The sequence below is a fragment of the Staurois parvus genome, unplaced genomic scaffold (assembly GCF_062004578.1).
Source record: "Staurois parvus isolate SC_StPar_1 unplaced genomic scaffold, SC_StPar_1.0 ptg000689l, whole genome shotgun sequence".
NCBI classification, from domain to species: Eukaryota; Metazoa; Chordata; class Amphibia; order Anura; family Ranidae; genus Staurois; species Staurois parvus.
Genome location: NW_028318485.1, coordinates 1,964,438 through 1,991,997, shown reverse-complemented (window position 1 = coordinate 1,991,997; position 27,560 = coordinate 1,964,438). Strand labels below are relative to the sequence as shown.

General features: G+C 44.4%; 1 protein-coding gene across 2 annotated transcripts in view; it reads right to left on the bottom strand.

Annotated features, from left to right (window-relative positions):
• CC2D1A (coiled-coil and C2 domain containing 1A) overlaps window positions 1-27,560 on the bottom strand; it is a 104,289-nt gene that overhangs the window by 66,218 nt on the left and 10,511 nt on the right. For both annotated transcript variants that reach the window (XM_089652638.1, XM_089652639.1), the window contains exons 2-7: window positions 19,430-19,553; window positions 18,370-18,476; window positions 16,200-16,265; window positions 10,657-10,788; window positions 1,795-2,140; window positions 598-713 (exon numbers count right to left, since the gene is read on the bottom strand). In XM_089652638.1, the coding sequence (XP_089508764.1) occupies window positions 598-713; window positions 1,795-2,140; window positions 10,657-10,788; window positions 16,200-16,265; window positions 18,370-18,476; window positions 19,430-19,553 (891 nt within the window). The remainder of the gene's footprint in view (window positions 1-597; window positions 714-1,794; window positions 2,141-10,656; window positions 10,789-16,199; window positions 16,266-18,369; window positions 18,477-19,429; window positions 19,554-27,560) is intronic.

Below are 27,560 nucleotides of genomic sequence, written 5' to 3'. Positions count from 1 at the left end.
CTCTGGGATATCATGTTTCGGTCCATCAAACGTTGTCAGGTTGCACCTCAGACTGTCCAGGAGCTCAGTGATGCCCTGGTCCAGATCTGGGAAGAAACAACCCAGGACCCATTAGGAGCAGGCCCTGACGTTGTCAGGCATCCATACAAGCACATGGGGGCCATACAAACTACTGAGGACCATCTTGAGTTGCTGCAATGAAATTTCAGCAAAATGGACTCGCCTGCTGCATCATTTTTTCACTTTGGTTTTCGGGGTGTCTTTGAATTCAGTCCTCTGTAGGTTGACAATTTTCATTTCCATCAAACGATGGGCCATCCTTACGTTCCCAACACATTACCCAGTCCATATCAGTATAGAGATCCAACATGAAATTTTACTTCATTGAGATCTGATGTGTTTTCAAAGTGTTCCTTTAATTTTTTTTGAGCAGTGTATAAACCCATTTGTTATTTTTTTTTAAAAAACACTTGCTATCGCTTTAAGCATCCCAGGTGCCTAGGCTCTGAAACATAAGGCCAGAAGGGTTGTGTTCCTGGTCCTGCCTTTTTACTGGGCCATATGCTCAGCATGTCTTATAGATCGTTTTAGAATCACCTTTGCAATCCGATAATACTTGCTGGCAAGTTCCGCATCTCCTTCCTGTTTGCTCTTCAGTGCTGCTAGTTTATACTGCCTCTGACGCTCCAGCACCCGTGCTTTGTTTCCATCGGCTATTATAATAAAAAAACATCAATCAGCTGAGACAAAGAAGACTTGGGCACCATACTACTTAACAGGATCTGGCAAAAATGTGCCTGTGTTTACCACACCAACCAATTACATTCTAACATTGTACTTTGAATACAGACACTGTTACAATGCAAAATCACCAATGTCTATATTATTAGAAGTCTTAAAGTGGTTCTAAAGGCTCAAGGATTTTTTTACCTTCATGCATTTTATGCATGAAGATAAAAAAACCTTCAGTGTGTAGCCCCCCTAATACATACCTGGGCCCCATCCCAATGCAGTGATGTGCACGGGAGCCTTGGCTGTTCCTGGGCTCTGCCCCCTCCTTGGCTGAGACAGCAGTGGGGAGCCATTGGCTCCTGCTGCTGTCAATCACAGTCAGCCAATGAGGAGTGAGGGGGCAGGGCTAAGCTGTGGCTCCGTGTGTAAGTGGACACACAGAGCAGTGGCTTGGGTGCCCCCACAGCAAGGTTCTTGCTATGGGGGCACCCGATAGGAGGGGTCAGAAGTGCAGGCAGGGAAGGATGGAGGCTGCTCTGTGCAAAACCACTCCACAGAGGAGGTAAGTATGGGATGTATGTTACTTAACCCCTTGGCGCCGGCGCCTCCCAGCCCTATAAGGGATCCAGAAGCCGGGAGGCGTGCAGGGTTTTAGGGTCATGTGACCGCCGTGATTCGCTGTCACATGATCGGGAAAGGTCCCGACTGCAAGAGGAGATCGGAACCTTTCCGTGAGTACCGAACAAGTCTGTTGGGAGTGTGCAGGGCGCACGCTCTCAGCATGTTTTTTTTTAATAGAACGCAAATGTTCGGCCGCTTGGCGTCTAGGCCCAGATGCCAGGAGGCTGCACATTTGCATTCGGCCAGCGCCAAAAGGTTAATTAAAAAAAAATAAACACACAAGAAGCCTTTAGTGTCACTTTCATTTCCCAATAGCAACTGATCAAAATAAAATTGCCACTGGAAAATATAAGCTGGCATATTGCCTGTTCTGTAGCAACACAGACAGTTCTCTTTAAGATGCTTTGATAAATAAGGTGCATGACTGAGAGCTCCGCCTACCTGAACTGAGACTGGCTGGTGTTGATGAGGTTGCCAACGTGCTGTTTGGAGTGACTGGTGTGATGGGAGTGATTGGTGCAGATGATGTCGTTGGCACAGACAAGGTCACAGGCTGTGGGAGACTCTGAGGTTTGACAGGTACCGGGGGAGGAGCTCTGGCAGATGCAGGAGGTTGAGGAGGTATACCATTTGCAGGAGGAGTTGGTTTTACGGGAAGATCTGGTACAACAGCAGCAGGTGGAGCTGCAGGGGAACTGGCGCTATTTCCCACAGCCACAGGAGGAGGGATGTCGTCAGGTGACACGGATCCGCCCCTTTTAGCGGTACGCAGCAAATCCTCTAAGGTCTGGAAGACAAAAAGTAGAGTGGTGTTTACATCACTGTGTCAATATGGGTTCCAGTTCCAGCATCCAATGCAATCTATGGGTTGCTTTAGTGAACCCGTTGGGGATTTTTTTTTATTACATCTTTTATTAAATTTTCCAGTACAAAAAAAGAACAATCTTATACACAAACACTTCACATATACATAAATTCCATTTTACATCACCTTATGCCCTAACCCCCTTCCAGTTGCCCCTGTCCACATTCTATTGCCTAGTATCCATCCCCTCTCATGCTTCTCTATCTATATCCCTTCCCTACCACCTCCACTCTACCTTTCAGATACTCTGTCGAAATCTCTCTAGACTTTTCCCCCCTAAACTCCAACCAGTTCCGGTTATATCTTTTAGAGGTTTTAAAGTCTAACCAACTACTCCACGTTTTCCTGAATTTTTCAGTTTTATCCTACTCTATGATAGAACTCCTCCATCCTATAAATATTATAAACTCTACTTATCCAATCATTTATTCTTGGTGGCTCCGGAGCTTGCCAGAACTTGGGAATCAAGCCCTTAGCCACACTGATTAAATGACATAATACCCTATTTTTATGCAGTTTCACTAAAAGCTCAAAATTAAAAAATAAATAAACACATCCACGGGTCTTTCTGTATGGAGATCCCACATATTTCCTGAATATATTGAATTATTTCCTTCCAGTAGTCCTGTATATTCGGGCAATCCCACCATATATGTGCCACTGTTCCCTTATTCCCACAACCTCTCGAACATAAAGGTGAAACATCTACTTGTGGTTTATGTGCCACACTCTCGGTGTAATTTACCATCTCGTCAAACATTTGTAATTCATTTCAGCTGTGTTCATATTCATCACCTCATGTGATAGTTTAAATATTTTATTCTTCTGTTGCTCATTCAATTCTAAGTTCCTTTTCCCATTTTTCCAGGGACAAGGGAGGATCAGCTCCTTCCATATCTATAAGGATCTTATAGATCTTAGAGGTGGCTTGTTTTGGAACTACAGTATATTTACGTTCAAGAATTTTTCAAATGGATACAAATCCTCCAGCGTCCTCAGTGGTTGTGGGAGCCTTGAAACAAAATTACCTAATTGACAGAACCGCCACTCATCTAATGTGAAAAACAAATCTTTTTTCTTATTTAAATCTTGAAAAGTGTGAAATTTCCCTTTAATATATCCTTCAAACATGGATTTTTTTTTATATTTAATTCATTTCCTATGTGGAAATACTCTGTTCCCACCAAGGGGGTCAATACTGAATTATATTTCCATCCCTTTTGCTCATATATTATATCCCAAACAGTTAAAACTTTCTTTTTCAATGGACTAGTATTAACATCGAATATACAAAATTTATTTGGTATCCAGACAATCTTCCCTAACTGTGCCTTACTCAAGATCCCTTATGCATTATATGTCCAATCCACTATTCACGATAATATTACAGCTAAATAATATTTCCTAAAATTAGGCAAACCCAAACCCCCATTCCCTTTTGTCCTACACAATACCTCATAACTAATTCTTGGTTTCTTATTTGCCCATATAAACCAGAGGATCTTCTTTATTATCCCAAAGAAAGACCCTGGTATATGCACTGGGAGCATGTGAAACTTATACAGGATATTTGGTAGTATCACCAACTTTACCAGGTTTATACGACCAATCCAGGAGGCTCTTCCCTTTAAAAGTCCCCCCTGCTCATCCTTTATTTCATTTACTAATGGAATATAATTTGCCTGGTATAGGCCTTTTATTGAAGGAGTTAATTTTATTTCCAGTTAGCCTATTTCCTTTTCCCTCCAAGTAAATGGAAAATCTTTTTGTAGACTAAACTCTAGCTTTGAGATATTAATGTTTAAAATCTCTGACTTTGCAGGGTTTATTTTCAAATTTGATAGCTCACCATACGGTTTTAAAAGTCTCATTAAATTAGGCAACGTTATTCTAGGATTTATAATATAGAATAACATATCATCTGCGTATGCTGGCACCTTATGCTCGACTTCCCCTATCTTTATTCCAGCTATATCTACACACTTTCTTACCCTTGCCAGGAAGGGTTCCAGGGATAATACAAATAACAAAGGAGAGAGTGGATGTCTTTGTCTAGTACCAGTATATATATTTTAAAAAACGAGAGAGGAATCTGTTGACCTTAACTGCCGCTAACGGACTATTATAGAGCCCTTTTATCCACTTTAACATTTTAGGCCCTAGACCTAAGACCTCTAACGTGTCAAAACATAAATCCCAAGTTGACCCTGTCAAAAGCCTTTTCGGTGTCAATTGACAGGAATATTGTCGGCTGTTTCTCTCTCTTTACTCTTCGTAAGAGGAGCAATGATCTCAGGCCATTGTCCCTTTCTTCTCTCTCAGGGATGAATCCTACCTAATCCAGGTGCATCCACTCCAGCATCAGCTCCTTCAGTCTAGTTACCAATACCTTAGCATACAATTTTGTATCAATGTTTAGTAAGGCTATGGGCCTATAACTAGCACACTGTGAGCTATCCTTCCCTTCTTTAAGTATGATAGTTACAGTATCTCACAGAAGTGAATACACCCCTCACATTTTTGTAAATATTTTATTATATCTTTTCATGTGACAACACTGAAAAAATGACACTTTACGTCACATTGTAGCAGTGATTGTACAGCTTGTATAACATGAAAATTTGCTGTCCCCTCAAAATAACTCAACACACAGCCATTAATGTGTAAACCGCTGGCAATAAAAGTGAGTCCACCCATAAGTGAAAATGTCCAAATTGGGTCCAAGGAGTCAATATTTTGTGTGGCCACCATTATTTTCCAGCACTGCCTTAACCCTCTTGGGCATGGAGTTCACCAGAGCTTCACAGGTTGCCACTGGAGTCCTCTTCTACTTCTCCAGGACGACATCACGGAGCTGGTGGATGTTAGAGACCTTGTGCTCCTCCACCTTCCATTTGAGGATGCCCCACAGATGCTCAATAGGATTTAGGTCTGGAGACATGCTTGGCCAGTCCATCACCTTTACCCTCAGCTTTTTTAGAAAGGCAGTGGTTGTCATGGAGGTGTTTTTGGGTCATTATGTTGGAATACTGCCCTGCGGCCCAGAGGGTGAATCTGGCAGAGGCACCCCTTCATTTTTTTTGTTCTATGTAGTATAACCATTACATGCACACAGGCTTCACTCTTGAACTCCCGGCTTATGGACCATCTTGAGAGAACAGACAGTTCCCTCACATCTTCGAATCAATGAGAATTGTGTCTCTTCTGGTGGCCATTTATTGAGCTCCTTCACCCCCGGTTCCTTTTTGGGCCAAAAACCTTCCACCATACAGCAGGATCCAGTCAACACATTGTGTGAAATTGTTCAAGCTAGTCTGATGGGCAGCTGCATTCTGTGTGGAGGTGGCTATATTCTCTGCAGGCCTTAAATCCGGCTTGCTTCATCCTTGTATGGGCCTCTCACAACCCTACAGAGGCATATCCCTTCCTCATCTTTCTCCATTTAGACAAGGATCATTCTCAGACTGCTATAATGAATAACCAGATAAAAAAAAAACCTATATACAACCAATACGCCACCACTGGGGCTTAGGTCTGATGAAGGAGCATACTGGCATGCTCCGAATCACGTTACCGTCCCCATCTCCTGTCACATCAGACGCTGCGCGCCTCGTTTTGGAAACAGTTATCCCTGCTTTTACTTCCTGACTCTCACAGACCGCGCTACCGCTGGATGGCTGGATTTCCTACCAGGAACTACAGATTTTATACGATGAGCCTTTTAACACTTATCTTGTAAGTGCAATTCATAAATTGTCTATTATTAAATCGTCAATACTACACTTAGAGGCGCCTTCCTTTTCTTTATGTTCCTCTGTCACCCCCACTGGTCAGGTATTTTTTGATTTATCAAACATGCAGCAGATCAACAGAAACTTAAATGTCCTGCCATTGCCCACAGCAACTCCCCAATCACGCTCTGAACCGACTGTTCAGGATGCTTCTGTCCCTGTTTGCTCTTTGGCTCCAGCTGTGGCCTCCGAACCAAGCTTCCAGGCACACCTGGGGGGGGGACTCTATACATTGGTGAAGATCTGGGGTGTTTCTGGGTCTCCTGAAGTTAGTGTCCCGGCACCGGGTGGGATCCCACCAGAGCTCTGTCTCCTCTTCATCCGCAGAGCCTTCTGCTCTCCCGGACCTTTAAGACTTCCCTATCACATGGGCAGTCATCCGTCACATGGACACTCCCAGCCGCTGCATCCTGCTCCCAGCCCGCTGGGATCCCAGGACTCCTGTGCAACTCACAGCCGCCGCCGACCGCCAAACTGTACCAGGGGCCCAACTTCAGCAGGGTTCCCCACCTCCACAAGGCAAGCTCTGGGCGGTCAGGAACTAGGCATCTCTAGTGGATGGTGGGCGCCTGGAGCTCATGCTGCTCACGGCGCCATGTTCAGGCCCCTCCCCCTCCGGTAGCAGTCTCCTCTCGTTGTGCCGGGGCTCAAAAAGTGTCTTAGGCAATAACAATATTTAAAGTTGAAATTTAATCTGCTTAAACTTTGCCTTCCTTGGTCCTTACTTTCCCCCAACTCATGAACATGCTAACAAAATTGTCAAATAAAACCTTTTCATTTTTATTATTACATACTTTATTTTAAACCCAGCAATGTCATCATTGGGTCTCTCTGCTTCTCTATGCAGTGCAGCCAGATCATGACTGGTGAGAGGGACCAGCAGGATGTTGTACCAAGCTTCCCATTTGCCCTAGGTATATGGTTACATATGGTGCTGAGCCTCTACATTTCAAAGAACTACAATTGAATAAATGAAAGAGGCAGGTCAGGGACAGTCAGGCCTTCCTTAGCACTTGAATTTGGAGCTCTGTTAGGGTTGGCATTCAGAATCACCACCTCCAATATTTAACAGTCCAATTCCAAAGCCTCACTGTTCAGTACAGGCTCTGGCATTGGACTCTTAAATTCCAGTGGGTAGGGCTTGGTGATGACATGGGTAAAAAAGTCAAGGTTCTGCGTACTGCCTGGGCCTAGAATACCGGGGATCCACAGGGCCACAAGAATTAATCTGAACACCAACACAGTAGTCAACGTCACCACAAGGTACCTGCACTTTAGTTGTACTGTGACCTTAGATACTTCTTAGGCCCTTCCAGTCTTCTTTTAAGGGTCCATGCACACTAGCCTAAAAAACGCCAGTGCTCTCGGCAGAAAAAAAAACGCTAATTTTGAGTGTTTTTTTCTGCTAGCATTTTTCTGGCAGAAAAAAATGCTAAACAGAAGGGGTTTTTTTCTGCCTCTAAACGCTGAGCTTAAAAACAGCCTTTAGACTACCTAATGTGCATGGACACATAGGATAACAGTCAACACAAAAACAGCGCAAAATCTAAAATTGAAATAACACAAATAGATAAACACTAAATTTATAATAAGTGTCCGTGAAAAAAAATATATATAAGTCCTTATTCCCATCAAACCAATAAAAAATCAATCAAAAATCTTCCAAATGTGCTTCCACCTATCCACCACGTGAGAAATAATGTTGACCGCACTCACCAGATGGAGGTGAGTAGTGAGCCTTATAGGATATAAGGGATCCTATAACCCCTCCAAAGGAACTCAAATCTCCTTGTTCACCCTGCTCTGGTATAGCCCTCGTCTCCACTCTATTTCTCCATGGATTTCTCAATGGTGTGCAGAGAAAAAAACTACATAGTGTAATACTGCCACTCCATATAAAATATAAAGATAGAATAAGGCCACTCACATGTTTAAATAAAATTAAAAGCCTTGTTTAATAGCCTCAATGGCTTCAAGATAACAAATTTTCAGAATGTAGATATAGGGATCTCACGCTTCTATAGTCACTGCAGAGGATGAACAGCCTTCCACCTCCAAGATGGCCGCTTGAACCGCATAAGCCGGCGTGCGTTCCAAACACCTGAAGTGACATTAACCAGAATGACGGCGGACCGGAAGTGCGTCAATGCGTTTCGCCCCACCCACAGGGCGTTCTCAAGACCTGGTTTAAATTTAGTGTTTATCTATTTGTGTTATTTCAATTTTAGATTTTGCGCTGTTTTTGTGTTAAGTGTTTATTATTGGTGTTTTTTCACTGGTGCACAGCTGCATAATCATATAGTTTTTCCTTTTTTTGGCGCTGGGATATATACTTTGGTTTTTACATAGGATAACAGTAGCTGCATTTACAGGCAAAGAGCTCTCTAGGAGAAGTGCTTTTTAAGCTAGTGTGCATGGAGCCTAAAGCTGAACCTCCCTCCTATACTAAAACAGCTTACTCTGATTTCACTGCATACTGTGAGGTTCTCACAGTGTCCATTAGAAGCTGCAACAAAAAAAATAGAGCCCGCCTCACTTCCTGGCTGAAGTACGTCCAGCACCATCTAGGCCTTTCCTCCCCCCAGCTTCACAGTTCCTGGCCTGCTCTATTCATTCATTGGATTTCAGTTCTTTTAATCATGGAGGCTCAGTATCACAAGCGGGCATTAGCACTGCCTCATGTTTTTAGAAAGTTATGTACAGCACCCTGCTGGCTCCTCCCACCAGCCATGATCTGTTTGCAATGAATAAAGAAGCACAGAGACCCAGGGATGATGTCACTGGATCTAACATTAGGATTGTAAAGAAAACAAAGATTTTAATAATTCCATTAGCATGTGGATAAGGAGGAAAAGCAAAATATAAGCAGATTCAGCCTCAAGGGCAATCACACACAAATAAAGAAACCAAATGAGAACAATGAGCAAGATAGATCTGTGCATACATGATAGCATCATATTATATCTAACCTACTGCACACATTGTTTGTTCACAGGTACATGCTTTAAACTGCTATTCTGCAATAAATCTTGCACTGTAAAAAATATGATGCACCTTAAAGCGGAGCTCCACCCAAAAGTTCCAGTTTTAAAGGCTGAAGTTTTTTTACCAGCTTGCATTCATGTAAAAAACCTTCAGTGTGCAACCCCCCCCCCCCCCCCCAAATACCTGAGCCCAATTTCGATTCACAAGACAGCAGCTCTCCACCTCCTCATTGGCTTCCACTGCTGTCAATCACAGCCAGTGAGAGGGGAGCGGGGGTGGAGTGGGATTTCTGATCAGGAGCTGTTAGCTGCCGTTAACTGTGCTGGGAGCACGCAGGGCACGCAGTCTTGGCACAGCTGTGTTTATGTACGCATATATGTGGTCTCTCAGCGTTAAGGCCCACCCGCCCCCCAGGAGACCCCATATATGCGTAACGGTGGTGCTAAGAGGTTAAGTAGTATTTTAAGTAGTTTATGGTGCTCAGATATAGTTTAGTTCCACATTAAATTGGCCATACACTAGCAGAATTTAGCTTGAAATTTTTTTTTTTTTTTTTTAGAATATTTAATTTTCAAAGTTGGGTCAAATCAACCATAGTGACAAATAAAAAAAAAAAAAAAAAAAAGAAGGGGGAGAGGATGTCTGTCCATCCTTTCTCCAATGAACAATATTCTAACAGTGGATTTCATTCAGGAAAATCTACTATTTCCAAAATCAAAAAGCAAACAAATTTTTGAATTACTTTCAAATGAGATTTGTCCAGTCTCTGATGGCAATATTGAATGTATCTATGAAATGTTTTCATCTGAATGTTCGTACAACTATGGGACCATAGTAGCAATCACAACCTGGACCTGACATCAGGTGTGCTGTGCGTGCTTCCTTCTCAAACAGCTCACAGTATACACTATATGGCCAAAAATGATCACCCCTCCAATGCATGGAGTTCAGGTGTTTTCAGTAAAGAGTACTTGGAGGGGTTCCCTGGAGCTGAAACGGGTTGCCTTGGAGAGGAAAGGTTAAAGAATATGTAACCCAACATTTTATATTCCTGATGATATGTGCCTGCTGTACCATGTACTTATATGAACAAGTATCCTGTTCTCTTTGTATTGCTTCCTATGTGTGAACTCCCTGGTGTTCCTGCCAGGCCCTCTACTTTCCTATTAAAAACTGAAGACATTAGAGCAAACTGTGGTCTGTTCTTCAGCAGTGCTGGGAACTCAGCCAACTCTCCTCCAATGATCAGACTTGTCCAGAAACGCTACACCCCTTCCCCACACAGCCATTCACTGGGAAAGATGTGTGTGCTGCTGTTTCACATTCCCCGGCTCTGATGCAGTTGACAACAGAGGGAATGTGATCACTTAAAAAAAAAAAAAAAAAGGGAAAAAGGAATGTATTTATTATTTTTTTTTATATCTATACACAAATGTTTTACCTTTTACTTCTATTTTAAACTGAATGGGTTGTTTTACAAAGTGAGGGTTTACAATCACTTTAGGAAATGATGCCTTCGTGTATTTTTTTCAGATTGTCAGAAAGACAAAAAAAAACAGCAACAATTAATGGCCTTACTAAAAAAGGTACCAGTTGTTGTAAGAGAATGAAAGAAAAAAAACAAGACATTAGGAACAGCAATAATTTGAGCTATAACAGTACCTTAACCCCTCTCTCATATCGCCGCGCTTTGGTCCCTTCTCCTGCCTGCTTGGCATTGGCCAGAGCTTCTTTGTACATAGCCAGGCGCTCTGTCAAAGTACCCTCGATACCGCCAGCTGAGGAAGGAGTGCTCTGACGGACAAAGAGTTTGTGAGATGAGAATCAAGACAACTCAAACACTACAACCTTGGTACACAACCTATGGCCCCTTGGAACTTACGGTATGGCCCTCGGGCCCCAGGTGCGACCCTCGGGCCCCAGGTGCTTACTGAAGCTAGCAAAAAAGAAATATTCTTAAGACAAGGTTCTAATAGTTAAATTGTGTATTCCTTTACTTTCACACCATTTTCCTTTTTTCTGTTCCGTTCACCCCTTTTCTCATCCTAATGGATCTTATGGAGAGAAATATCAAATGTGTTACAATAATTTAAGGGGGGTTGTTGGGAGCAGAAATGTGGAATTATTGATTTGTAATGGGGTTGTAATTTATTTATTTAAAAGATACTTACAGTATATAGCGCCGTCAATTTACGCAGCACTTTACATATATATTGTACATTCACATCAGTCCCTAACCCTCAAGGGGCGTACAATTTAAGGTCCCTAACTCACATTCATACACACACATAGAATCAGACAGATTCTAATTACCTACCAGAAAGTCTTTGGAGTGTAGGAGGAAACCGGAATACCCGGAGAAAACCCATGCAGGCACAGGGAGAACACGCAAACTCCAGGCAGGTGGTGCCGTGGTTGGGATTTGAGCCAACGACCCTAGTACTGCCAGGCGAAAGTGCTAACCACCTAGCCACTGTGCTAGCCATAAGTGGTTAGCATTTCTGCCTAGCAGTACTGCCTGGAGTTTGCATGTTCTCTCCGTTTCCTTTGGGTACTCTGGTTTCTTCCCACACTCCAAAGACATGCTGGTAGGTTAATTGGCTCCTGTCTAAATTGGCCCTAGTATGTGTATGTATGAATGTGAGTTAGGGACCTTAGATTGTAAGCTCCTTGAGGGCAGGGACTGATGAGAATGTACAATATAAGTGCTATGTAAATTGACGGCCCTATATTAGTATGTAATAAATATATTCATTACTAGCAGTCTCATGTTACACGTATATGACTTGTCTCATCTGTAGCATGTTCTCATTCTGACCAGCTCCTGCAGTGTGTCTGCAGTCTCTGACCATATTTTAGCCAGGCTCTTTTAGTATGTGTGAATGAGGCCTTAAAATTGACCTTCCAAGGTTTATGGCATCATACATACATGGAGGAATGTGGACTGAACAGGTTTAATAAGGGAAAAGGAGCTGTAATTTCAGTACTTCTGAAATGAACTTTGAAGATTACTCCCTCCACAATGCCACAGACACTTTTCAGTAAGGGCTTGTTGTAAAGTTTGTTTCACTACTTATTCAGAATATGTCAGTACTTTACTGTGCTTAACCTTGGCACAGGTTCACTCTAATCTTCTCAACCAACAATCTTCTGACTACATTCTTCTTGCTTTTGCCAACAGTTCGCGCATGACAACACTCTATTAGTATGGATTGAAACTTGTGACCAGGCTGGGAATTCAAACTGGGCATATGAGGATATACAGAATGATCAGATACCTTCAGTGAAAACTGCATGATAAAATGATTCCTGAAATTAGATCTATACAGGCAGTTGAATGTATAAGGGAAGGCTAATGTAAGACAAGAGATCCTTGTCATTGACAGAATACCTAAGAGACCATTTACACTATATGGCCAAAAGTCAGCAGACACCCGATCATCACACTTACTATACGGCAAAAAGAGATGTGGACACCATTCCAAATTATTAAGTTCGAGTGCTTCCAGTGAAGGGTGCCCTTAATGCTACAGGATACAATGATATTTTAGACAATTATGCTGTTCTAATCTTTGGGCTACAGTTTGGGGAAGGTTCTTTTCTGTTACAGCTTGGCTGTCCCCATGTACACAAAGCCAGCTCCATAAAGACATGAGTGGATGAGTTTGTTGTGGAGGAATTGAAGTGTCCTCACCGCAACTCTACTGAACCACTTTGAGACCAACTGGAATGCCAGTTGTGAGCCAGATCTTCTTGTCCAACATAGGAAACTGCTCTCACAAAAGCCCTTTTGGCTGGGTACACAAATTCCCACAGCCACACTGCAATATCTTGTGGAAAGCCTTCCCGGAAAAGTGGAGGCTGTTATAGACACAAAGAAGGGCCAACTCCATATAAATGGCCATGGTTTTGGAATGGGGTTTCCAGCAAATTCATATGGTGTGATACTCAAGTGTCCTCAAACGTTTGGCTATATAATGGTTTTTCCCATGGAGTACCTGCTTCACATACATCAATCAGAAGCCACTCAACTGCTGCTCCCTCACTAGCAAGGAAGATTTTTTTGTATTTCAGGCACCCATTTGGGTAAGTGGCTCCTTCTCCTTTCTGAAGCACGAATTTGACATGACCCTGAAGGTAGAGCCTTAGTAAAAATCAACAAACTGCTATGCACAAGATAGGTACCAATGACCTATGGAATAGACAATATATACGAAAGGTGCAGCGTTAGTAAACGATATATAATATATATGCAAAAGTCCCTGGTGGATCAAAAGATATAGGATATGGGGTAGTCCCGTAAATAAATATAGATGGTTGAGGTGACTTTGATATCCGGGTAGAGGTGGTACCGTCAAGGGGCTGAGAGGTGGAAGGTGCTGGAGGGCGGGGGCGTGGATGTCATTGCTGTCTGATGGGAGAGCTGGCGGTGCCGGTCCCTGGAGGAGAGCCGTGAGGCATATTGACCTTATCACTGTGAGCCTATAATTTCACCAAGCGTTTCATTCAAGTCCCATAAAACTCCTTCATACAAGAGAACTTTCACAACCGTTCACAGACCTACTGCAAGAGCGGATCACTACACACTACCCAGGCCATTTGGAGTGACAACACCCACTAGGACCATATAGGGGGATCTCTGGAGGAGAGGGACCACCTACCTAGGATCCTATAGAGGGAGGACCACCCATCACCTGGCAGCAGGATAAATATATACAAGGCAGGCGCATTTAATATGCGAGTCCGGTGAGTGCGCATTTCATTACCACCTCTACCCGGATATCAAAGTCACCTCAACCATCTATATTTATTTACGGGACTACCCCATATCCTATATCTTTTGATCCACCAGGGACTTTTGCATATATATTATATATCGTTTACTAGCGCTGCACCTTTCGTATATAGAGCCTTGTTCCGCTCACCCATGCCTCCTAATTGGTACCTTAATGTGATTAGCAGCCTAAAAGACCGAAAGGATGACTCAGGAGGTGGAGCCAAGTTCAAATATATCGAAAAAAGTTGAGATTTGTATGTAAATTTAAACCTACCTTTCCAGAATCTAGGGATTATTCTGACCTGTGTCTTTCACTAAAGGTGGAGTTAGTTTAAGCAATTTTTTTTCAAAACATTTGCTCAGTTTGACTTTTCAGTTTTATAACAAGTGGACTTTACAACAGATCTTTCTAGATAGAAACATAATGGCTGCCATCATGTGATAGCTGCCTGGCTGTCAAGCCGACATTTTACTTTAATACTTTGAGTCAGTGACTCAAAACAAGTATACAGAAAAGGACTTCTGACCTTACTCTGACATTCCTGAACAAAATACTTGTTCTGGGTCAGTGGTTCCCAAAGCATTGAAGCCAGATAATCAGCTGTAAAAGTGGGGCAATTTGGATTTTCAGCAAGCCTTAGTAAGTGTCAGGCACTGGTAGAAAATAAACTCTAAAGCTGAAATGCTAAGGTTCAGGTAAAGAAAAGAAACATTAAATAAATAATACATTGCTATGTGAGTCTGCAGGGTCATAATTTGAGACTGAAAATTCACATTCCAGCATGAGCACAACCATCACTGGTTCTCTTTAAAAGAAATCAAAACCTTTAACTAAATCTACCAATCATTTGCTCCCCGCTTACAAAAACTACTGTCAACACCCCTGAAATACTGTATATACTTTTCTTTTAGAAGGATTGCATTCGACCAGAAGCCTGATCCTGCTTAAAGATAAGTATATTAGAGCGCTAGTGCTATTTTCAGTCAGTGTGGAACAAGATGGGGAAGGAAGGGTGGTGTTAGTGGTGGTAAGGGGGGATTTGATATCTGCTCTAAGCCAAGACAGGTTGCTGCATTCAGGACCCTGCTGTTGGGCTTCAATAAAGCCCTGAAAAAGTTTCCAACTGCCTTGCTGAAATTGTAAAAAAAATAAATCCATAAACAGAGGGTAATAAAGAGCATTTAATGAACCCCACATTTTATACAATGTATATTTCTATACAAAGTGCAAGTGGACATTGGGCTTATCACCATCGGTGTATTGTTTTATGCAGGCTCTTGCTGGCAGCAAGTTGTCTTTACACATGTGCCAATATTTACATGGACCCCATATGCTGCCACCACTGCTCAGGGCCGACACCAACAATGTGTAGCCATTACAGTTATTCAAGCAGCAGCATATATTCCAAAGATGAACAAAACAGAACCAGCACTCAAATCTTCATGCAAACCAAGGACATGTCAAAATGCCAACCGAAGAGGTGCTGCCCTTCTGAGATCGGGTAATCTGGCAACTAGTGGAAAAAAAACAAACAAGGGCGCACTCTCATCATGCATTACCGTGGTAATCCACGTATTTATTAATAAAAAAGGATTATATACTCACAAAGCAACGTGATAAAAAGCAGTAAGGTGGTCCACAAAAACAGTCACAAAATGGCTGTGTCTAGTGATGCGGATATACTAACGCGTTTCGGGAGCTGTACCCCCTTCCTCAGAGCTAGGGATGTGTCTGCTGGCCACCCAGACACATCCCTAGCTCTAAGGAAGGGGGTACAGCTCCCGAAACGCGTTAGCATATCCGCATCACTAGACACAGCCATATTGTGACTGTTTTTGTGGACCACCTTACTGCTTTTTATCACGTTGGTTTGTGAGTATATAATCCTTTTTTATTAATAAATACGTGGATTACCACGGTAATGCACGATGAGAGTGCGCCCTTGTTTGTTTTTTTTCCACTAGTAAGCAACAGCATATGTGCAGAATGTCTTCAGATTCTGAATAACTAAAGGCCAAGGTCATTCTGTGCCTGTGCCACTGCAGGAATAAAGAATTCAGAGGGAGATATAAACGTCAACAGTGCGTAATCAGCAGCAGCACTGCCACTGGTTAGACACTATTGATAATTACATATCAGCCCTAAACAGCAAAGGCGGTCAATAGGGTCCATGTATGCTAAATACATGTAATATGCATGTAAACATTAATTTAACATAAAATATGGTCCATAGGTAGGACAGTGAAGGTAGATCTTTCTAGTTTTGGTTAACACAGCTGAACACTATGGAGCAAAACGGAGGAGCATGAATAATCACTTAGCATATAATACTGCTGCAATCAAATCTATATTTATTACAGATCTGTACACGACTATTTGTAAGCCCATGTGCGTGAGCCTTTAGTATGTTTACAGAAGTGGTAATACCTTCGTAGGAGCCGATACAATCTGGGGTTCCTCTTTTTCCTCTCCCAGGACTTCATCTAGCTCTGCCTGTAAAATAATAAGATAGTGATACATAATTCTCAGTTTTGTGGTAACTGTACCCCATCTCCTGTCTAGGTAACCAGATACCATTTAAAAATTTTTTTATATATATATATATATATATATATATATATATATATATATAGAAATAAAAAGCATAGACAACCAATCACTTAATTGTTGCTGGGCATGTTGCTCAACAATGCTGCCAAGAAGGTTATTTTGTCTCCATTTATAGCCCTGCAATTGTTCTCACGGCATGCTCAATCTCCACATTTCAAGTTCCAGGTAAATGGACACAGGACGGGTCGATTTACTAAAGGCAACTACACTGTTCACTTTGCAAAAGAAGTTGCACTGTGCACTCTGAAAGTGGTGAAGCTTCACTTTGTAATAAATAATTACCGTATTTTTCACTCCATAAGACGCACTTTTTTCCCCCAAAAAAAGGGGTGAAAATGTCAGTGTGTCTTATGGAGCGAATATAAAGCGGCCAGTCCAGTATTTCAGCTGCCACCATGTCAGAATACCGGGCCGGCCGCTCAGCTGTTCTCTCCTGCAGGGCCTTACCTGTTCCTCGCTCCAGCGCTGCACAGTCTTCCCGCGCTGGCTTCTGTGACAGCCGGGTGCCCACTGCGCATGTGCTGCGCTTTGTGAATGATCCAGTGTTTTCTGGGACACATGGCAGGTCCCAGAAGGCGCCGGGCCATTCACAAAGCACAGCGCTTCTCGCGCATGCGCAGTGGGCACCCGGCTGTCACAGAAGCCAGCGCGGGAAGAAGAGGGAAAGACAACTCCGCGGAAGTGGGAGCGGGTACCTGTCAAATTCAGGTACCCGCTCCCCCTCCCTCCCCAAAGGTCAGCAGTCTCTGGTCATCCCCTGCACTGTCTGCAGTCTCTGGTCATCTGTACTGTGTCCCTGGTATTTTTCCTGTACTGTGTCGGCAGTCTCTGGTCATCTCCTGTACTGTGTCGGCAGTCTCTGGTCATCTCCTGTACTGTGTCGGCAGTCTCTGGTCATCTCCTGTACTGTGTCCGCAGTCTCTGGTCATCTCCTGTACTGTGTCCGCAGTCTCTGGTCATCTCCTGTACTGTGTCCGCAGTCTCTGGTCATCTCCTGTACTGTGTCCGCAGTCTCTGGTCATCTCCTGTACTGTGTCCGCAGTCTCTGGTCATCTCCTGTACTGTGTCTGCAGTCTCTGGTCGGTCATCTCCTGTACTGTGTCCGCAGTCTCTGGTCATCTCCTGTACTGTGTCCGCAGTCTCTGGTCATCTCCTGTACTGTGTCCGCAGTCTCTGGTCATCTCCTGTACTGTGTCCGCAGTCTCTGGTCATCTCCTGTACTGTGTCCGCAGTCTCTGGTCATCTCCTGTACTGTGTCCGCAGTCTCTGGTCATCTCCTGTACTGTGTAGGCAGTCTCTGGCCATCCCCTGTACTGTGTCTGCAGTCCATTGGTTCAGAATATTTTTTTTTCTTGTTTTTCGCCTCTAAAACCTAGGTGCGTCTTATGGTCAGGTGCGTCTTATGGAGCGAAAAATACGGTATTTATCTGCAAGAAAAAAAAACCTGCATTTTTGCTTGCACATGATTAGACGGTGGAAGTTTGCACAGCATCAACTCATTCATCAAAGTGATTGTAAACCTTCAGCTTTAAAGAAGAAAAAAATAAATAAAGGAAGTATTATACTTACCTGCTCTGTGCAAAGGTTCTGTACAGAGTAGCCCCAATCCTCCTCTACTGGGGTCCCCCGCCAGCGCTCCTAGCTTCTCCTCTTCAGCAAGTGCCCTCATAGGAAGCCACTTCCTATGGGGGCACTCATATGGGCTTACTCCTGAGCCATGCTGCCTTCATCCATTGATAACGACAGCGTGGCTCAGCCCTGCCCTGCCCAAGACCCTAAGCCTTTAGAACCACTTTAAGCTCTGGGGATGATTTTCTTGTATAGTTCAACTGCACTTGTAAAGTGAATAGTCTATTTGCCTTTAGTAAATCAACTCCAACAGATCTCTACGACTGTTACTGCAGTCCCTAAAAACACTACTGCCATCATGTGCAGGAGATGGTCCAGTTTGGCCACAGATTCCATCATTGTACTTCTGCGCTCGTACCATTAAATCTTCATCATCATCATCCACATCTTCATTATCATCACCCTCATCAATATCCTGCATGCAGAGAGCTGCCATTCGTTCGATGTGTTCCATGGGGAGGGGAGCTACAGGGTCATAGGGAAAAAAGAAAGAAATGGTGATTGAAGAAGAAGCCACCATACACAAAGCATAAGTTTTTTTTAAATCAGCACAAGAGACATCACTTATATTAAATCAGAAGTTCCCTTGTGCTGGCCAACTGTACAGCCTGAAATGTGAAGTCCTGTGAGGGACGGGCAGGGCTCAGGACTTCAAATGGGCAGCTGGCACCAGTCACTTCTCATTAAAGTGTTACTAAACCCAAGACTTTGCAGTCACTATATCTGGTCTCCCACAGTACACAGAACATGGAAGTGCAATTTTTTTTAGTAAATATAAACTGCTAAATACCTTTTCTCATCAGCAATTAGAGCAGTCTTGTTACTTCTATCAGTGTCCAGCAGAGCACGTTAAAGCTTGTAGAAGTTTTCGTTTTGCTCCAGGAGGATGCAGAACCCCTGACCTCTGTCTGGACAGTGCTGATTGGCCCTGTGCTGATCACGTGCACTCTCCCGTGAAAAAAAGAAAAACCTCTCTAGCAATACACACCAAACTGAGCATGTGCAGAGTGACTCCACATGATATGTCTTATCAGGAGATAAGAGGGGGACACTGGAAGAATGGGAGGATCAGAGAAGACAGGATCAAAACAGCCTTTTTACATAATGCAGAGGAATAACCCCTTAGGTTCCACAGTGAGTATAACACGCATGCTTTACCGCAGACTGATTTTACTGTTGTGGGTTTAGTAACACTCTAAATGTAAGTATTCTTCGTTGTGTGAATTTTCTTTTTTTTTAATAAAAAAAACTACCTAAATTTAGGCTTTACTGAACAATATTTACAAAAACACATGATCTCCAGTCATTTATACTGATCTATGTGCATTATTTGCTAAAAACAATATTTATGTTGCCAACAAACGCATCACTATCCATTACCCTTTGTTGTAAGTACTGTGTGTGAAACAACCACTCACTCTTTCCTTTGGGTTTCTGCTTGTTTGCTGCTTTGTTCCCTCCTGTGATGGCCAGGAGCTCGGCTTCCAAACCTGCGTCATCGTCAGAGTCGCCATCTTCAGGAAAACCCAGGAGAAAGGGGGCCTGTGTGGGAGACAGAGAAGATACTAATTAGCAAGAGAGACCAAGAGCTGCTGAAATCAGTACATAGTTGACATCCAGTTCAGGTTGATATCCTTGCACGTGAGGCATCCTCTTCCTGCTTCCCAAGACTTCCTGCACCTCCTATCCTCTGAACTCCCTACCCTAATCTGTCCAGCTATCTCCTACTGCAGGGGTGGGCATCTGTGGCCCTCCAGCTGTTGTAGAACTACAAGTCCCATGAGGCATTGCAAAACTGACAGTTACAAGCATGACTCCCAAAGGCAGAGGCATGATGGGACTTGTAGTTCACCGATAGCTGGAGGGCCACAGTTGCCCACCCCTGTCCTACTCTGTCCTTCTGTAGGTGATCCCTGAAAACTCATCTCTTCAGAGAAGCCTATTCCACCTCAACCTGAAATTTCACATCTGCCATGAATCCATCCTTCTCGGGTATTACCTTTTGTATTACCGTATTTTCCGGCGTATAAGACGACCCCCCTACTTTTCCTGCTAAAATGTAGTGTTTGGGCTATATTCGCCGTATAAGACTACCCCTCTTCCAATGCACACCAGTGGAAGGAATAGTGCCCCATCATTGGTATCAGTGGGAGGAATAGTGCCCCATCATTGGTATCAGTGGGAGGAATAGTGCCCCATCATTGGTATCAGGGGGAGGAATAGTGCCCCATCATTGGTATCAGGGGGAGGAATAGTGCCCCATCATTGGTATCAGTGGGAGGAATAGTGCCCCATCATTGGTATCAGTGGCAGGAATAGTGCCCCATCATTAGTATCAGTGGGAGGAATAGTGCCCCATCATTGGTGTCAGTGGGGGGTGGAATAGTGCCCCATCATTGGTGTCAGTGGGGGGTGGAATAGTGCCCCATCATTGGTGTCAGTGGGGGGAGGGAGGAATAGTGCCCCATCATTGGTGTCAGTGGGGGGGGGGGGGGGGATAGTGCCCCATCGTTGGTGTCAGTGAGAGGAATAATGCCCCATCATTAGTATCAGTGACACCAATGATGGGGCACTATTCCTCCCACTGACACCAATTACACTTGCTGACCGATGTTCTAGTATGGTGCTGCTGCAGTCAGCATATGTGGTTGCAGCAGCACCTCTACACTGCACACTAACCGGCAGCTCCTTCACTTGATTTTCGCGGGGCCGCTCGGCTCCGCCCCCTCACCAGTGATTGGCCGCCTGTGTTCCTTTCCTGAGCTACAGTTCTGGTGGCCAATCACCGGTGAGGAGGCGGAGCCGAGCAGCCGCGCTAACATCCAGTGGCAGAACTGAAGGAGCAGCCGCGCTTCCTGGACCGGATCGTCGTGGGACCAGATCCAGGTAAGAAACAGCAGCCCCTGCCCACCCCTGTACTTAGTGTCCCTTCTGTTGGAAGGGGGGGGGGGGGCGGCGGCACCGCGCCGCCCCCTAAAAAGTGTCAGTATGCCGTATACCGGCGTATAAGACGACCCCCGACTTTTGAGAGGATTTTCAAGGGGTAAAAAGTCGTCTTATACACCGGAAAATACGGTACTTACCCCTCCTTTTAGAAGGTATTCTCTCCAGAGCAGGGCCCTCTGAACCTTCTTGTCTTGAATTCCTTTATTTTGTAAAGATCTGTGCAAATTATTGATGTTATATAAATACTATATTATATTAATAATAAGCTGCGTCCTCCACATCACACTGTCAGCACTACCAACATAGTTAGTCTGGCTGAAAAAAGACAAAAGTCCAGCCATTTCAACCATTAAAGAAAAAAAAAAAGTTATAATCCTACACCCACAGTTGCTCCAGAGGAAGGCAAAAAAAAAACAGCAAAGCATGATCCAATTTGCTCCTGCTGGGAAAAAAATTGTGAATATGAATATGCTAATACCAATAATCCCAAAAGTATATATCACACAAATATATAAAAAAAAAAAAGTCCAAAAACTTTCCCCAAAAAGTGTAAAAAACTGTGAATATGAATATGCTAATACCAATAATCCCAAAAGTATATATCACACAAATATATTAAAAAAAAAAAAAAAGTCGAACAATAGATAAGAAATAAAATTAAATAAATATATTATAAAAAGAAATATAATATTATAAAAAGTCACTCTGTGCCAACTTCAATCATCAATCTTTATATTCAGCCTTTCAATGGCTCACAAAGAAACCTCAACATACAAGAAAAATCACATAGTGCATTATCTTAAGTAAAATATAAATAAAACAAATGTGATAAACGCAAACAACCATGTGTGATCACAAATAGTGAGAAAAGTGAAAGTGTCAAAACAGTGCCAGTGAATCAATGGAGTTGAGTTGTTTGCATTTATCACATTTGTTTTTTTTATATTTTACTTAAAAAGAAAAATGACATAGTGCATTATCTTAAGTAAAATATAAAAAAAACAAATGTGATAAACGCAAACATTCACATTTGTTTTATTTATATTTTACTTAAGATAATGCACTATGTGATTTTTCTTTTATGTTGAGGTTTCTTTGTGAGCCATTGAAAGGCTGAATATGAAGATTGATGATTGAAGTTGGCACAGAGTGACTTTTTATAATATTATATTTCTTTTTATATTATATTTATTTAATTTTATTTCTTATCTATTTTTGGACTTTTTTTTTTTTTTTTAATATATTTGCGTGATAAATACTTTTGGGTTTATTAGTATTAGCATATTCATATTCACAGTTTTTTACACTTTTTTGGGGAAAGTGTATCCTTATGCTATTTATAGCCTTATTGTTTTTAATTATTTAAGGGATACCGTAAAATTCACTCAAATTCATTCATATTATAGGGGAAAAAATTACTTCATAATCCCCCGAGAGGCAATCGGACATTACCTGGATCAACTTTACCTATATTATTATTATTATTATACAGTATTTATATAGCGCCAAAGGGTTTGCTCAGCACTGTACAATAGCAAGGGGGACAGAACATGAGACAAGACAGAAACAATACAATACAATACACAAGGGGTTCGAGGGCCCTACTCCTTGGAGCTTACAATCTAGGAGGGAGGGGAAAGTGGTACAGGAGGAAATGGCTGTGGGGGATGGAGTGGTGGGAGGAGCTGTTAGGTGAGGGTGGGGTAGGCTTCCCTGAAGAGGTGGGTCTTCAGGGTGCGCCTGAAGGTGATGAGGGTAGGTGACAGTCTGATGGATTGGGGTAGGGAATTCCAGAGGATGGGGGAAGTCCTGGAGAAATCCTGCAATCGGGCGTGGGAGGAGGAGACCAGGGAGCTAGAGAGTAGGAAGTCCTGTGTATAATATAGAAAAGCATTTAAAGCTTGCAATGAGTCAGGAGAGCGAGACTGGTACAGAACTGCTGCTACATTAAGACATACTAAGGAGGTCCTTGTGCTCGGACTTTCGTCCCATGCATCATTTCATCTATGGGTCACAAACTGTCCACCTTGGATGCCATGGCTTCTGAATTCCGATCTCTGTTCCATGCTTTATACAATTTGGACCCAACACCCAGCCAGGATGCTGAACAAGTCCCCTCCTCAGATATCCGCTTCTACTTTGCGTCCTCAAGAAACCATCTCTCCCTCCCTCTATCCGTAATCAATTGGATTCCCCAATTACAGACCCCTTTGTGATCCCTTACATTTCCCAAGGCCCTGCCAGGGAGAGGGGTGACCATGATTGTCCCATTTTCCTTCCCTTACCCTCCCCCTCTGGTCCTATCATAATCATCCCCTCTTTCTCTTCTTCTCTCCTACTTTGTTCCCACTCCCTTACTTTTTCCACTCTACATAACCCCTTCCTGGGGCAATGGGTATCTTACCTGTTAAGACCATGGTTTTTTTTCCCCCCCACTTGTGGCCCAGTGTTCCCCCTCCTCTTTGTTTTTACTTTCCTGTATCACTCGATTTAGTTTTATGGAATAACTACGAGGGGTGACTGAAAAGTTCTCGGCCTACCCATGAAGCATTTGTCTTAGCCCAGTTTTATTTTTGCTACTCATAGTACACATCTTTGCAACATTCCATACCAAATTTCTCACAAATAGCTTTTTCTTTGTTCAGTTATTGAAGACTGAAGCGCAGAAGGTCACCATTGTCTGACAGATGAAGAAAGTGAGCAAAGTTACTGTTATCCAATACCTGCTGAAAAAGGGAATGAGTGGACAGGACATCCACAAGGACATGATGGAAACATTAGGGGTGGATTCCCCTTCCTATTCCACCGTTAAAAAGAGGGTGGCAGAATTCAAGAGGGGGAACCCCTCTGTCCAAGATGCCCCTCGCAGTGGAAGGCCAGCAACTGCCTGTACGGAGGAAAACATCACAGCAATCCAGGATCTCGTAACGGCAGACAGGCGTGTGACAGCACGTTTCATTGCAGGGAAAGTGGGCATATCCCAGGAACGTGTTGGAGAAAGTGAGCAAACGTTCTGTTATCCAATACCTGCTGTCTGTTGCGTTTGTTTTCAACAGTCAACATTCTCAGGACCCACCGACTTGACACCTTGCGCATGTCCAGCACTACTGTTAAAATATGTCCAACACATTCCTGGAATATGCCCACTTTCTCTGCGATGAAACGTTCTGTTACACGCCTGTCTGCCGTTACGAGATCCTGGATTGCTGTGAGGTTTTCCTCCGTACAGGCAGTTGCTGGCCTTCCACTGTGAGGGGCATCTTGGACAGAGGGGTTCCCCCTCTTAAATTCCACCCACTTAACGGTGGAATAGGAAGGGGAATCCTCCCGTTTCCATCATGTACTTCTGGATGTCCTGTCCACTCATTCCCTTTTTCGGGAGGTATTGGATAACAGAACGTTTGCTCACTTTCTCCATCTTTCAGACAATGGTGACCTTCTGCGCTTCAGTCTTCAATAACTGAAACAAAGAAAAAGCTATTTGTGAGAAATTTGGTATGGAACCTTGCAAAGATGTGTACTACGAGTAGCAAAAATAAAATTGGGCTAAGACAAATGCTTCATGGGTAGGCCGAGAACTTTTCAGTTGCCCCTCGTATATAATGAGCTTACAATATACTACAGTGTATGCTACTCCTCATAATAATGTTCTCCACTGGAATTCACTTTTGTAATATTAGTCTCAGTGAATGTTCATTACTACTAGAGATGAGCGAATTATTAAAAAATTCGATTCGGCTGATTCGCCGAATTCGCGGAATAAATTCGATTCGAGGCGAATATATTCGCTGCGAATTTAACTTATAAAAAGGGTGTTTCTAGGCTTCAGAGAGCCTTTATATTAGTGCAGAACACTGTACCTTTAATTTAAATGCCCTTGGAGTCTGCTGGGGAAGAGAAATAATACTGTCAGTCAGTATGACATGCAGATGAGTGCCGTCGATCTTAGAATCACCGCACACTTCACTCATTTGGGCAGTCACGGGGCCAAAACCAGAGTGTGGAGCCACAGTGTGGCGGTGGAGGCAGCAGCAATGGGAGGCCATACAGCACCCTATGAGAAAATGGAATCCACCAGCAGTGTGAGGAGACCTGAAAGTGGCACATGGCAGAGTGTGGCGATGGAGACAGCAGCAATGGGAGGCCGTACAGGGACCCATGACACACTCTGGACCTGGCAGCAGCATGAGGAGGCGGTACAGGGGCCCATGACAGATTACGGGCCTGGCAGCAGCAGTGGGCGGGCGGTGGATGCAGCAGTATTCGGAAGCCAAACACAGGCCTCGGTTAAAAAGCGGAAGCCGTCAGCAGCGTGAGCAGACGACAGAGGCACATGGCGCAGGGTGGCGGTGGAGGCAGCAGCAATGGAAGGCCATACAGCACCCTATCACAAAATGGAACCCACCAACAGTGTAAGGAGACCTGAAAGTGGCACATGGCGCAGGGTGGCGGTGGAGGCAGCAGTATTCGGAAGCCATACACAGGCCTAGGTTAAAAAGCGGAAGCCGTCAGCAGCGTGAGCAGATGACAGAGACACATGGCGCAGGGTGGCGGTGGATGCAGCAGTAGTCGGAAGCCAAACACAGGCCTCGGTTAAAAAGCGGAAGCCGTCAGCAGCGTGAGCAGACGACAGAGGCACATGGCGCAGGGTGGCGGTGGAGGCAGCAGCAATGGGAGGCCATACAGCACCCTATGACAAAATGGAACCCACCAGCAGTGTGAGGAGACCTGAAAGTGGCACATGGCAGAGTGTGGCGATGGAGACAGCAGCAATGGGAGGCCGTACAGGGACCCATGACACACTCTGGACCTGGCAGCAGCATGAGGAGGCGGTACAGGGGCCCATGACAGATTACGGGCCTGGCAGCAGCATGAGGAGTCGGTACGGGGGCCCATGGCAGATTACGGGCCTGGCAGCAGCATGAGGAGGCGGTACAGGGGCCCATGGCAGAGTGGCGGAGCGTAAGCAGCTAAAATTGAAGGCCATACAGAGGCCTATGTTAAAAAGTCCCCCCAGCAGCAGCGTGAGCAGACGACAGAGGCACATGGCGCAGGGTGGCGGTGGAGGCAGCAGCAATGGAAGGCCATACAGCACCCTATCACAAAATGGAACCCACCAACAGTGTAAGGAGACCTGAAAGTGGCACATGGCAGAGTCTGGCGATGAAGTCAGCAGCAATGGGAGGCCGTACAGGGACCCATGACACACTCTGGACCTGGCAGCAGCAAGAGGAGGCGGTACAGGGGCCCATGGCAGAGTGGCGAAGCGTAAGCAGCTTAAATTGAAGGCCATACAGAGGCCTATGTTAAAAATAATAACATGTTTGGGGCATGATTCATGGCGGATTTAGTCAGTTGTGTCAGGAACTGGTGGTTTGAAATCCAGACTAATCCACGCCTGATTCATTTTCACAAACGTGAGTCTCTCCACACTTTGGGTGGACAGTCGTGTCCTCCGCGGAGTTACAATACCTCCTGCCGCACTAAACACGCGCTCCGATGCCACGCTACTGGCCGGGCATGACAGCCTTTCAAGGGCAAATTCAGCTAGTTGGGGCCAAAGGTCAAGTTTCATTGCCCAGTAGTCAAGGGGATTGTCTACCTCGGTTGGCAGGGTGCTGTCCAAGTAGGCCCGAGCCTGTTGTTTGAGGTCCTGCTCCAGGTCCACCTGATGCTGCTGCTGCTGCGGCTGGTTAGTAGTTTCCTCACTGCGCTGGTGAAGAAAGCTACTCATCATCGACTGCAGACTGAGGCAGCCGCTGCTGGTGGAGCTGCCACTGCTCCTACCACCCCACCCCTCCCCTGCTGCCATGGCAGCGGAACGCGAGCGCACAGGGCCCACAGTGTCTGAGGATGGACGTTGGCGCAGAAAGGCAGAGACCAACTGACTACATAGGTGGTTTTTATAGTACTTTATTTTGGCCTCCCTCTCAGCAGGTGTGAAAAAGGCCACCATTTTTGAATGGTAGCGAGGGTCCAACAAGGTGGACAGCCAAAAGTCATCCCTCTGTCTGATGGTTATTATTCGGCTGTCGCTACGCAAGCAACCGAGCATGCTATGGGCCATTTGTGCCAAGGAATGCGAGGGACTCCCTGCCTCCATCTCCACAGCATACTGCCACGGTGCGTCTGGGTCCTCTGTCTCCTCCTCCTCCTCTACCAGATGCTCCTGCTCCTCCACTCCTGTCCGCTAAGTGGAAAAACCACCCATTTCACTCAATAATTCCTGAGCACCAATGTCCTCCTCTACCTCCTCCTCTTCTTCCTGTCCTGCCCCCACAGGGGTCATGTGGCGTTGAGATCTGTGCGCCACGTCTACCGCACCCTGACCAGCCATTGTTAACAGCATTTGTTCCAGGACGTGCAACAGAGGAATGACGTCGTTCATCCCATAGTCCTGCCGACTCACGAATAGCGTGGCCTCCTCAAAGGGCCTGAGCAAGCGGCAGGTGTCACGCATGAGCTGCCAATGGCTGACATCTAAGTTACACAGGGGAGTACCTTTATCCGCTTGTAACATCAGGAAATCGGTGATGGCCTTTCGCTGTTCGTAAAGGCGGTCTAACATATGTAGGGTTGAATTCCACCTTGTTGCAACGTCGC